This window comes from Corapipo altera, unplaced genomic scaffold, assembly GCF_003945725.1.
Source record: "Corapipo altera isolate COAL_440 unplaced genomic scaffold, ASM394572v1 201, whole genome shotgun sequence".
Lineage (NCBI taxonomy): Eukaryota > Metazoa > Chordata > Aves > Passeriformes > Pipridae > Corapipo > Corapipo altera.
The window spans coordinates 3551283-3563989 of NW_020884940.1; the positions used below are offsets into that span (position 1 = coordinate 3551283).

A 12707-nucleotide genomic window follows, 5' to 3' on the forward strand; every position below is an offset into this window, starting at 1 on the left:
AACTGGGATAAGGGAGAATGGGATGGGGGAACCGGGATGGGAGGGGAACGGGGATGGGACTGGCATTGGGATGGGACTGGCACTGGGATGGGGGAAACTGGGATGGAACTGGGATAGGGAGAATGGGATGGGGGAACTGGGATGGGAGGGGAACGGGGATGGGACTGGCACTGGGATGGGGGAATTGGGATTGTGATGGGGCTGGGACTGGCACTGGGATGGCATTGGCACTGGGATGGGGATGAAACTGGGACAGGGCTGGCACTGGGGCATGAAATCATTGGGACAGGGATGAACTGGAGTAGGGCTGGCACTTGGACAGGCAGGTACTGGAATAGGGATCATCAGAGACAGAGAAGCACTGGGATGGGGCTGGCACTGGGATGGGCAGGTACTGGGGCAGGAGGTTACTGGGACAGGCAAGGAGTGAGATGGGAATGATCTGGGACGGGCAGGGAGTGAGATGGGAATGATCTGGGACAGGCAGGCACAGGGGTGGGAATGAGACTGGGATGTGGCTGACACTGGGACAGGTCCACCAGCACAGGCTCCCAGTGGGGCACTGGGAGCACTTGGAGGGGGCAGATGTGGGTCTGGGGGCACAGCCCCATCCCCGGTGCTGCTCCCTGAGCCAGCCAGATGAGGTCTGGGCAGAACCGTGGGCATTAGGGCACATTCGTGGCTGAGATGGAAATTTGGGAAGTTCGGGAGGTTTGGAAAGTGGAGCTGTAAATCACATCCAGCAGGTCGGGACTGTGCCAGACACACCCACGAGGAATAGAAAATATTGCCCCCTCTCCTCCGCATTTGTTACACTTGTTTTTCTTCTCACCTGGGAACGTTATTACCCTTTGTATTTGAATTTTGGAGCAATAAAAGAGGTGGGGATGGGATTCCCATCGATGTGTCGGGTGTTTTTGCCACGGTGAGCAAGGAAGGAGCACGAGGGGGCCCTGAGCTGTGACAGCTTCAGTGGAATGGGATTTTGGGGAGATAATAAATGAGGTTTGCCCCATGAGACGGGTACCCCAACCCTAAATCAGATTTTGAGGCTGTTTTTCAGTGCGTTTGGGTAGATATTTCCAGCCTGAAGCTGACTTCTCACTTTGTATTTAATAATTCAAACAGAAATATTACTTTGGAATATTGCAGAACTATTGCAGACATTCCACTGATCTTCCTCTTGGGCTACACATGATAATAATTATTGTTACTATTTTAAATTATTACCATTCTTGCCCTGGCTTCACACCTGCTGCCAGGTAAATCCCTGGTTTCAGGAGCCTGTGGTGCCAGCCCTGGGATTGCAGCAGCTCCAGGCTGGGAAGGGCCAAGTGCCCACACCAGTGAGCCATGTGAGCCAGAGGTTTTCATGCAAAAACTCCACTTTTTTGTGAAATTAGTGGGGGAGACTCGCTCAGTGACGCTCACGAGACAGAAAAAACATGAAATGATGCAGCAGAGCCTCTACTCCAGGTAGTAAATCACCAGTACTCCTGCAAAGGGAGTATCCAAACCCTGCACTGCGCTCCCAGGAATCGCCATCGCTCCAGGTGCTCGCTCCTGAAGGATTTTTGGGTTTCCCTCCTGTCACTGCACACAGTGACAGATTTTCCACATACCTCCAGAGGCCTGTCCTCAGGTATTTAGGGAAGGGATGTTCCCCCCAGAGGACTCACTAAAACCCAGCTCAGTCTTTAGGAGCAGCCCTGGCAGCTGGAGTCACTTTTGTAAAGTCTCTGCCTGGACTTTATCGTTTGCAGATTTTCTTAAAAGCTATTTTTCCATTAATTATCCCCCATTAGCAAACATCTTGCCTCGCCTGGTTTGCTTCTGTACTAAGATTAGGCAGCAAAAAGGATTAAAAAATGTCATTATGAAAGCCTAAGATGTTAAAGCACTAAATATATATAGCTGGAAAAGGCTTTTCCTTCTAAAGAAATTAAGTATCACTTCCACAGAGCTTTCTCATGCTGCCGTGGTAATTTGACATTTGATAAAGTCGGAGCCACTCGCCAAGCCCTGACCCCTCTTAAAGTCTGGGGAAATATTTGGTGTTGAAAGCAACTCTGATGATCTATCGGCCTTTCATCTTTTTAATATGGCAGGACAAGTTCCAAATGATCAAATTATACAGAATGACTTGCACCTATGAAGTCCAACATCTCGCTGAGAGAGCCTCTGCCATCAGTTTTGTGAGCAGTTTGGAATCTGCTAAAGGACAGTTGTGGAGGAAGCCGTAACTAACCTTCTTATTCCAGCCCAAGAACTCACAAAATAGGTTTTTTGCCTTTTGTCTTTCAGGACAGAAGGCTGGGAATGACACTTCTTTGTTCCAAGCCATCCCGTGCAAGGGAAGAGCTCATGGGAAGCTCAGTCTGAGCAATTCGGGAAGGCCCCAAATCTAAATTTGGGATATTATTCAGGAACATCTACAGAACTCCTGCTAAATGTTGTCCTCCCTCCTCCCCAAATTCCCAGGGATTCTGGGGACACACCAGTGGAACAGCCTCCCCTCCAGTGTTTCCTCAGAAGCACATCCTGAGCTTTTTCTTTTATAAAGGTTCCCCTCAAATTTTATTAGGAAAATCTCCCGGAAAACATGCTGAGACTCCAAGTCTAAACTCCCGGTCACTCAGTGTGTACCTGGAGAAGCTGGACTGGGAAAGTGAGTGCTGGGGAATTCCATTCTGATGGCAGAGCCAACCTGGACCCTGTGGATTCGGAGCAGAGGGGGTTTCTGTGCAGCAGCTCATTCCCAGGAAAGGGCCAGACACAACCTGATCCTTCCATCCCTGGCTGGAAATCCCCAAGCTACAGCTCCCCCTGCCTTTTGGGGGGACAGCAAGGCAAAGCCAGGCTGATACTGGTGCATGTTATCAAAGCCCACAGCATCCTCCTCCCACCTGGGTCACACTGACACCTTCCCATTTAGAGAGCCACAGCTCCTGACTGAAATTCCAGATGCACGGTCAGGGATCATGAGATCAAAGGACAACAAGAATTAAACAGCTGGGACAGCTCCACCTTCTCCTGCTGCCTGTGCCAGGAAAACACCTGTGAAAGCATCGTGGGGCTCTGCCCTTCCTTTCCCCAGGGCATGGGAAGAAAAGCCAACAGTGTGAAAGGGGAAAACACTGAACTGATGAGCTACAGAATATGAAGAATTTCTGAGCCAAGAGCTCTTTCTCTGTGAGTGACCCTTTGCAAATTCAGGCTTTCACTGGTCAATAGAAAACGCTGACAATCCCAACACGTCATGGAACCACCACCAAATGTCATCAAGCAAAAATAGTCTTTATTCAAATTTCATGGAAACAGGAATCACTGTACTTTGCAAGACAGGGAAAAATAAAATAAAAAAATTTAATATAAAACAAGGATATTGTCACAATACCAGAATATGGAACTATACTTCTTTTCCCTATAGATTACTGCAAGTACCTCTATTTTTTTTTTCCTTTTGACTGTGCTATTCACAACTTTGTAAGTCCAAAAAATATGGAACAAAAGTAGTATGAAACTTAAGACTTAGCACTTCCACTAAATGGCAGACATCAAAGGGCATCAATTCGAGGGCAAAGACTGCTGAAGTTGTCATACCTACCATCAGTCCCCACTGCAATCCCATAAACCCACCAGGGCGCAGTGCTCATTCCCTGCAAGGCTCTTTCTGGAAAACAGGGCAATGTGGGGGCTCTAGGAAGAGTTGTATTTAAAGAGAACCTTTCTGTTGGGTAGAAAAGGAGCGGAGCAGCCTCACGCCAGGGAGCAGTGCAGGGAGGGAGCGCTGCAGTTAATGACAGACGGACCGTCGGGGTTGTTAAAAATATACAGCATCGACAGGGTTTCTACTTCAATCACTTGGTTACAGCTACTAAACATGTACAAAAGACTTTTCCAACCATTCCAAGTGGGGCTGCAGCAAGGTTAGGATCTGGAGCGGGACCTCGACCGTGACCGGGAGCGTGACCTAGAGGCTGACCTAGACCTGGACTTGGACCGGGACCTGGGCTTTGAAACAGATTTAGACCTGGAACGAGAATCTGATTTGACATTTGGTTTGGACTTGGAAATGGACCTAGACCTGGAGCGGGGCACTGCATCCTCCCCCTCGCCTTTGGCCTCCTTCTTGTCAGACTCGCCTTTGAGATGCTCCTTTTCCTTGGAGCCTGACCTGGACCGCTCGTGGCTGTCCTTCCTTTTCTTCTTGCTGCTGGCTTTGTCTCTCTTGCTGCGCCTCCTGCTCTTCTCACTCTTGCTGCGGCTCCTGCTTCTACTTCTGCTGTCATCCCTGCTCCTCTTCCTACTTTTCCTTTTATCCTTGCTGTGGCTCCTGCTCCTACTCTCATCCCTGCTCTTGCTCCTGCTTCTAGCCTTGCTAATGCTCTTCTCCCTGTCTTTGCTTCTACTCTTCTCCTTGCTCCTGCTCCTCATGCTCTCCCTCGCCTCTCCCCTGTCCTTACTCCCACTCCTGCTCCTGCTCTTTTCCTTGCTGGGGCTCCTGCTCTTGGCTTTCTCCTCGCTGTTGTGGAGAGCACCCTCAGATTTATCCTTGCTTTTGTTCCGGGATTTCTCTGCACTCCTGCTGCGGCTCCTACTTTTATCCTCCTTACTCGGAGTCCTGCTTTTCTCTTTTTGGCCTCTGCTACGGCTCTTGCTTCGACTACGGCTCTTGCTTCTGGAACGGGACACAGACCTGGAAATGCAAAGGCAACAGACAGTTGTGGGTTTGAGCAGCGCTGAAACTGTGCAGAGAACGGGAGGGAAAAGAAAAACGAACACTGCTCGTGCTGCAGATTTAGGATGATGCTTCTTATTTAAGTGGGAGTTGCCAGTTCTCCCGGGACAAAGACATACCTGGATCTGGATCTACTCTTGGAGCGGCTGCTGCTGGCACTGCGGCTCCTGCTCTTATGGGAGTGTCTGCTTCGAGAGCGAGACCTGGAACACAAGGAAGCAGCTCTGTGTTAGCTTGTGATCCCTGGGGGAAAATCCCCACGGGGTTAGAGCACCTTTCAGAGAGTTACACAACAGTCACAAACTCAGAGCACCCTTCTCCCACCTCTCCTCCCTGCTGCCACGTCTGGCAGTGAGCAGGGTGCTGATCTGGAAGAAAATATGCCAGTTTATTTAAGGGATAATCACCTTCCCAGTCAAATCACAGTTTGAATGTGGTGAGACACTGGGATAAAGCTTTGACTTTAGGCTTCGATTTCATAACCAAGTTCTTCTAGGAACAGTAAAGGTTTGCCTGAGTTTTCTTGCGACAAGTTCTACCCCAGAATGGAAAGGGAAGAACACTTGGTGCTGCTGAAGCAGCTCTTGGTCAGACAAGGAAAGCAGCAAATCTCTGAGGAACAGCGAACAGGTGGAGGTTTCCAAGCTGAGAAAGAACTGTTAGTCCTGGTGCTTGGAGCAGAACAGAGTGTTCAGAGCTGAAGTGTTAAAAGCACCTTCTGTTCCATTCTGTGTGCTCAGCTCCACCGGCCACCAGCTGCTCCTGCCAGGCACTGAGATGTTGGGGAGGACAGTCACAGGTGTTCAGAGAGCAGGTCCACACATCCCCCACGGGAGACACCTCTGAATGAGCCCTCACTGCCCTTGCTTATTCTCAAAAACTAGATTTATTGAGAACTCTGAACACTTCCAAGGTGGTTTGGAACCCAAAAGCCTCTGCCTGATACACATTATCGACGTACCTTGAATGGCTTCGGCTTCTGGAGTAGGAGCGGCGCCGTCTCGATCCAGGTCTGTCTTCCACTAATCTAATCTTTCTGCCATTTACTTCTGTCCCGTCCAGCTTTTCAAGGGCTCTTTTCATGTCAGAATAGGATTTGAACTCAATCACACCTTCATTTTTCCTTCCTTTGTGTGCATCTGCATATGTCACCTCCCCTGCCTGACGCATATAATCCTAGGGGAAGAGGACAGAATCACCATCGCCTCGAATCCAGAGCCAGGCTTCCAGGCTCATCCCTGAAATGATGCTCCCTGAGCCTCTTCTATTCACTGGGATGTCAGCAAGGCTTTGAACCAAACAGCATTTGCAGTGCCAAATAACGTGCTCTGATTTCACAGAGTGGGTGTCATTAGAACCAGGGTGGGGCTGGTAGTTTTGAGCCGAACGATAACTGAAGGTCTCCCATCTCCAGTCTAATATCAAATATGCTCTGGACTCTTAAGTCTCAAATTACAGAAGTGACTAAAGAAATAAAATGCTCACTCTCTAAATCATGTTTCCAAATGTAATTGGAAAAGGGGATAAAGGTTGAATATGAAGAGGCAAGAAGCCCATAGGCAAGCAAACCTCCCTTTGTCCTCCACCTCAGCAACCCAGCTCATTCTGCTGGAAGAATCCCCACAAAGTCAAAGCTCAATCCATTTTCCCACTTCATGCTTCCCGGTTTCTCTGTTTCAATTCCTAACCCCCTCTGTTTATCAGGGAGGGCCATTCTGCCCCACTTCAACCAAGCCACCAGGCCAGGCCATCCTTCACCCCTGTGGAATTTTGGCTGCAGTGGAAACACGGCACAGAGCTCTGGTTTGGTCTGTTTTCAGCCCAGCTTCTCCCATCTTAAGTACACTAAAATGAAAGCTATTCCCAAAAAAGCAGCAATGCATCCACTGGAGGATTAATCATGCCATGCTCTACTTACAATTTTGAATACCAGAAGCAAAGACAAGCTACTGATGAAGCATTAACAACAAAGACATTGGCAGCATCTCCATACATACCTGAACTAGTGTTACATTCAATTACAGACCAGTTTCTACTACGTCAAAGTTTGTTTAGAACAAATTTTACACATCCTTAAAAGAGAACCATAAAAGAAAGTGTTCCTGTAAGAACAAGTGGGTTTAACCATTGCTGCTCAGGTTGATAAGGAAACACTATTGAAATCCTGCTCCCTGTCCTGCTCCCTGAATCCATGAGGGGGATAATCACAAGTCAACACGTCACCTCCAGCGCACTCAGAGGCACCACGGGCTCCACAGTGTCACCCAACACTTCCACTGCTGAGAATCACCCTCCACTCCTTTGCACTTCAGAAATAACAGCTTTTGGCAGATGTTTTGCTTGACTGCTCCTTCTGGAAGCATCCTTTCCCTGAACCTTTCCTTCAAACAGCTTTAAATGGTGTGGAAATTGCTAACAGAGCCTGTGCAGGAATGATGCTATTGGTTCAAACAGCTCTAGCACCTTACAAGTTGATGGGTTAAATCCAAAGTGACAAGGGCAAACTTCTCCATCTCTACTGAATCCTACCCCTGGTGTGATTCAAGCCTGTTTTGACAGGGTTTAAGAGAAGATAAACCACAGCTGTACGTGATGTTAATGACAGAAGTTATTCTCCCCCTTTCCAGTGCCACCGAGTCTGCAGGTGCAGCTCCCAACCTCTCATTAATGCTTTCACATATGCAAATACGCTGCTGTATTGATTTAAGGTGTGTGTCACTCCCCAGATCTCCTGCTATGCACAGGAGCACGCCGAGGGGCTCGGGAGCTGGGAGCAAAGCCCAGGTGTTCAGCACTTCACCTCGCTGAAGCTTTTACCCTTTGTGCTCTTGAACAGAGAGAGAGGGTGAGGAAAGGGCCCCATACCTTCAGATCCTGCCAACTGCAGCGGCTTGACAAATTTTCCACAATCAATCTGTATTCTGTACGGGTCGGGGGACCGTACTTATCTCTTCCGCTTCTTCTATAACCATATCCACCTTTAGGAGGTGACAGACACAACTTCAACCAGGGAAAAGGAGCCTCCTCGCCCCCCCCCAACGCCTGTCCTGCCCCGCCTGCTCCCGAAGGCAGCCCAGCCCCACACACCCTCCAGGCTAAACTCACCCCCCCTCACAGAAAGGTTACAAAGACCCAAAGCATTAACGATGTTTTACTACAATTAAGCAAAGCACAGAGTTATGATTACGCTACGGTTAACATGCAATTAAATTTAATATTATCTTTAAAACAGTTCGAAAGAAAAAAACTGAATTAAGCCAGTTGACTAATGTTACTTACATTGCTTAAAGGCTTTCTGAATATCTGACATGAATAAAGCTTTTCAGGCACCTATTTCAGATTAATCTCATCTGTCTCTAACCCTTGGGATCCTCACCACCCAGGTCTAATGGGAAAAGGCTGCGGTCGTCACATGGCTTCCTTTTTTTTTTTTGGTCAGCCAAGGGCCACAAAGGTCAAAGAGCCACTCATGGAAAGGTACCCCAAGGTCAGCAAATGGAACGGGCAGTCATCTTAGCCTCAAAGGACTCTTTCAATTAAAACATTGAGGTCTTTGTTAAATCTATGTTAAACAGCACATTGCAAATAAACCATTCAAAATAGTTCAGTGAAATGATGATAATAATAATAATAATAATAAAAATGGTACGAGAAACTGCGTTTATTAAGTTATCAATTAAAATAGTTTAATACAAACAAACAAGTTAAGAAATATTCAGATCAACAGTTACATTTACAGTTACAGAACAAACTTTGTATCATTTTCTTTTTAGATTACTTTTTAAGGAAATGAATAAAAGCGATGTTTTATTTAAAATAAGGCAGGGATACAAAGGCACAAGTGCTTACTGCGTCCTGAACCGTAACTGCTGTCACGGCGTGGGCCCCGGGCGTGCTCCACGATCACTCTCTCCCCACACAGATCCTTCCCATTCAGCTCATAAACTGCATCATCTGCATCTCTCAGGTCATCAAACTCCACAAAGCCGTACCTATGGAAAGGGAAGGAAAGGGAATCACTGAACTCCAGGGATCTGGGATCAGAAAACAGAGCCCTGGGTGTGCTGTCCTGCACAGGAGCCTCCTGAGGGTACCTGAGGGTTCAAAGCTTTGAGCCTTGAAAAAAAGGGGAAAAAATTAACAAACCTCCAAAAACAGGGAGAGAGAAACATGCAGGCTTGAAAACACATTTATAAATACATGTTTTACAGAAGTGAAACAGTTGCTGAATTGAACTGAAGGTGATTCTTCACCAACAAAGTGATAATTATGTGAAGTGTAATTGTTGAATTCGTTTATGTTGGCAAGAAATGACTATTATGGAGTAATGCTCAATGAAATTCGGGGTGTGATTTTGCTTTTTAAAGGTAGGGTTTAAAAAACCCAGCCATTAAAAGTGAGCTCTACCCCACACACTGAACAAACTCAGAGTTACAGAACTGTTCAGGTTGGAAAAGCCCTCTGAGATCACTGAGTCCAACCTGCCAAGGCCAGCACAAACCACGTCCATCCTGCACAGGGGCTCAGGGACAACCTGGTGACCTGTTCATGGTCACAGAGTAAATCCACAGCAGATGAAGCCAAACCCCATCTGCCCATTTCTAACCTGGCAAGAATTAAACTGCCATTTAAATCCCAACATTGTGTTTCCCATTATCCCAGTGGGTCAGGGGAAGAGGACAAAAAGCACCAGAGGGCTGTTTACCAGAGCTGAGTCTACCAGCAGCTTCTGAAATCACTTCTCCTTAATTACCTGCTAAGATGGGATCCACAGAGAGCCACCACTGCTGACCCAGCCATCAGAACCTGCTGCTCCATGCCAGCTTTTAAATCTGCTTCCTAATGTCTACTGTTCCACTTCACATGTGGCATAAAGCTACTTACTAAAAACGTCAGTGCAATTTACTTCAGCTCCCGTGAAACCAAACCATTTTCTGCTCATGGATCAGAAAGAGCTCCCGGAGAATGTCCTCATCCTGAGCAATTCCAACAGACTGAACCTCCCAAAAGGTTTGTTTCTTTTAAAATCTGAAGTGAAAGGCAAAATGTGATTTTTCTAAAATTGCTGAATACCTGAAATAAAAGGCAAGTCCTCCTCCTTCTCCTCCTTCCAGCTGCTTCCCTGCCTGCGTGCCTTTGGAAGAGGATTCTCCCTGCTGGCTCTGTGCCCTTCTCTCCATGCCAGGACCAGCACACAGCCCAGGCATTCCCTAAGTGCCAAGTTTTTCCCACTGGAGATGTGGTGGAGCTCAAAAGCCCAAGTTTCACGTGCTGCTCCCTTTGGAAACCCATGAAGTTCCACGGGGGTCGCAATCCATTGGAGCTCAACCTGTGGCTGCAGGGTGGATTCAGCAGCTGCTTTGCAGCTTCCCAGCAAAGAGAGACCTGCTCACCTCTCCCCAAACAAGCTGATGCTTTGGCAGCTTCCCCAATTTCCCATCACACACTTGCTCCACATGGACAGATGTCTCCAAAACCCCCACTGTTCTTCCCGCAGCTCTGGATGAGCGAGGTTGGGTCAAACAGCCCCAACAGGAGCAGTCACAGAGGAGGAAACGCAGGAAAAACTGATTCCTGCCTTCAGCTTTGCTTGGAATAAAGAATGGGATGTGTCCAGCCCTAAAAAACACTCCTGAAAATTAACTTATCAACAGCTCAGGACCCACTGGGGCTCCCTGTTCGAGCTGCCCTGTAGCCAAGGCCAGGGCCAGGAGCAGGATGTTACCAAGGAAAAGCATCTTTGGGATGTTACCAAGGAAAAGCATCTTCAGGGCCCTTGAAACAAAATGCTCATTTAAATAACACAGAAGTTACAGCCTCAAAAAACAGCCACGAATTCTCCAGAGCTGCTCAGGGTGATGCAGGTGGGTAAATACACGAGTAGAACTATTTCTTAGCAAGACTGAAGACTGGTTTCTTCATGACTGAAAGTCTGCAGTTCTTAGAGGCATCACAGGGAGCTGTTAGTGTAGTTTAGACAATAAAAAACAGGCTGAAAAGTCCAATTTTCTGGTCACTTCATACACTCATTACACACACAGAGCTCTGGCTGTCAGTGCAGCTCTGACTGGGAAAAGAGAATATGCAAATAAAGAGCACACATTAAACACTGCAATTTGGAACAGAGAATCCTACAGGAGCCACACTGTCATTTCCCCATCCTTCCCTCAGGTAATAATTGCTTTAAGCCATTGAATTGCAAGCTTAAATTACGATTAGTGAGCCCCAGCTAAGCTTTTAGGACTCTGTGGTATCACATTGCATTCCATCCTCTCGCTCCAGCATTCCAGTTTAGCTGCTCAAACACCCAGCAGCTGATCCACCAAGGAGAGCTCCCAAATTTCCAGAAGCAACTGCAGGAATGTCTCCAGTCAAACACTGTGCAGGAGTTTTTAATCACTTGCTAAGCACTACTAAAAATAAGCTGTGGAGGAAGGCTCAGGGCTGTCCCAAGAACAGACACACAGTCTGACTGCTCATTTTTTGTCAAGGAATTTACCTCCAAATCTGTGAAAGAACTTAAGAATGTTAAACTAAAAAAGGAATTAAGTCGTTGAGTTAATTCCAGAAATGCAGGCTGGGCTCTGGCTAAGCCACAGCTGAAGCAGCAAACAGCAAGGTGAAGGCAACTCAATTACATTGTCTTAAATTTCCTCTTCTCCTTCCCTCCTTTTGCAGCTTTTGAACTCTGTCTTCCCCAAGGGAAGCTACAAAACAGACTCCAGCTCTGGAATAAAGTGTATCCCATAGGGAGCACCTGGATTTTGGATACAGGCAGGCTGTGCCCTCCTCCCCTCTCTACCAGTTACTGTTTACACATAAGACATCACAATTTTTGGCTGCTCAAGGACAGCCCTAAATCAGCTCCTGTGCCCACAGCACCTCCCTGTTCCTAAATGCTGGGCTGGGCTCCTCAGGCTGGTCCTCAGCAGATGTTTTCCAACAAAAGCAGGAAGACAAGTCCCTCTGCCACATCAGCAGTTCTACATCTGCTAACAAAGTTTAGTTGGCTTTTTTACCCCCCCAAGATCTGTGAAACAGAAATATTGAATTTGGAGGTTTGCTCAGCAACAGGGACACTGACCACCCCAAAAACCAATTCCAAGGATACCCAGTGGGACTGGAAAACAGCACACTTGGATACTCCAGCTAATCTTCAATGTTACCTGAGGCTGTGTGGGTTAAAACACTGACACGTGAACACTTGTTTGCTTTAATAATGGGTTTTATTCATCTTCTGAACCTGTTAAATGTCAACCTGCAGCACAACCAGCATTAAAACTTAATGGGCCTCTTTTAGTTTAATGCTCAAGGACTAAGTTATACAAGAAATTCCTGTTCTCCACTTCCAAGGTGGAATTAATACCTGGATCTCCCGGCTATATAACAATAAAATCCATGTTCCACTCAGCCTTGCTAAGCAAGACTTCAAGGTGTGTTTCTTGGAAGAAGCAAAGGCTCCAACACTTGTGAGGTTTTGAGTGTTGGGGAAGAAAACCACCAAAAATAGCAATTTGCTTTCCTTTGGAAAATCCACACTTGAATGTCTCGGGAAGTCAGAGCAGGATCCAACCCCTGGAGCAGCAGTGGGGGCTCAGCTGCTGGAACAGCACAGGTGAGAACACACAGGTACAGCAGGTTTGGGGGATTTGGGGGCAGGGCAGGACACATCCCACCCCCCTCTGGCAGCCTGGGGACCTGGGAGCAGCTCTGCACTCCCCCAAAACGATGGGGTTCTTTTTTGGGGTGTGTTATCCTGGCTCACCCTTGGGAGCTCATCCTGGGGTGCAGAGAGGCCTGGGGGGGACCCCTGGGGTGACACCCCCTCTCTACAGAAGGGGACAGGACACAGACAACCTGCCCCCTCCCCCAGTAACTGAGGTGGGCACCCAGATATCCTGCACCCCAGTTGTCACAGAAACCCAGGAGTCCTGCCCCTCAAAAAAGAGGGAACCCAGGAGTCCTG

At 47.6% G+C, this 12707-nt stretch overlaps 1 protein-coding gene across 1 annotated transcript in view; it reads right to left on the reverse strand.

Annotated features, from left to right (window-relative positions):
* Positions 1-3276: 3276 nt before the first annotated feature.
* The window catches only part of SRSF4 (serine and arginine rich splicing factor 4), a 10442-nt gene continuing 1011 nt past the window's right edge, over positions 3277-12707 (reverse strand). The window contains exons 2-6 of the mRNA XM_027661118.1: positions 8591-8733; positions 7607-7719; positions 5703-5917; positions 4861-4944; positions 3277-4699 (exon numbers count right to left, since the gene is read on the reverse strand). Coding sequence (XP_027516919.1) covers positions 3931-4699; positions 4861-4944; positions 5703-5917; positions 7607-7719; positions 8591-8733 — 1324 coding nt within the window. The 3' untranslated portion in view covers positions 3277-3930. The remainder of the gene's footprint in view (positions 4700-4860; positions 4945-5702; positions 5918-7606; positions 7720-8590; positions 8734-12707) is intronic.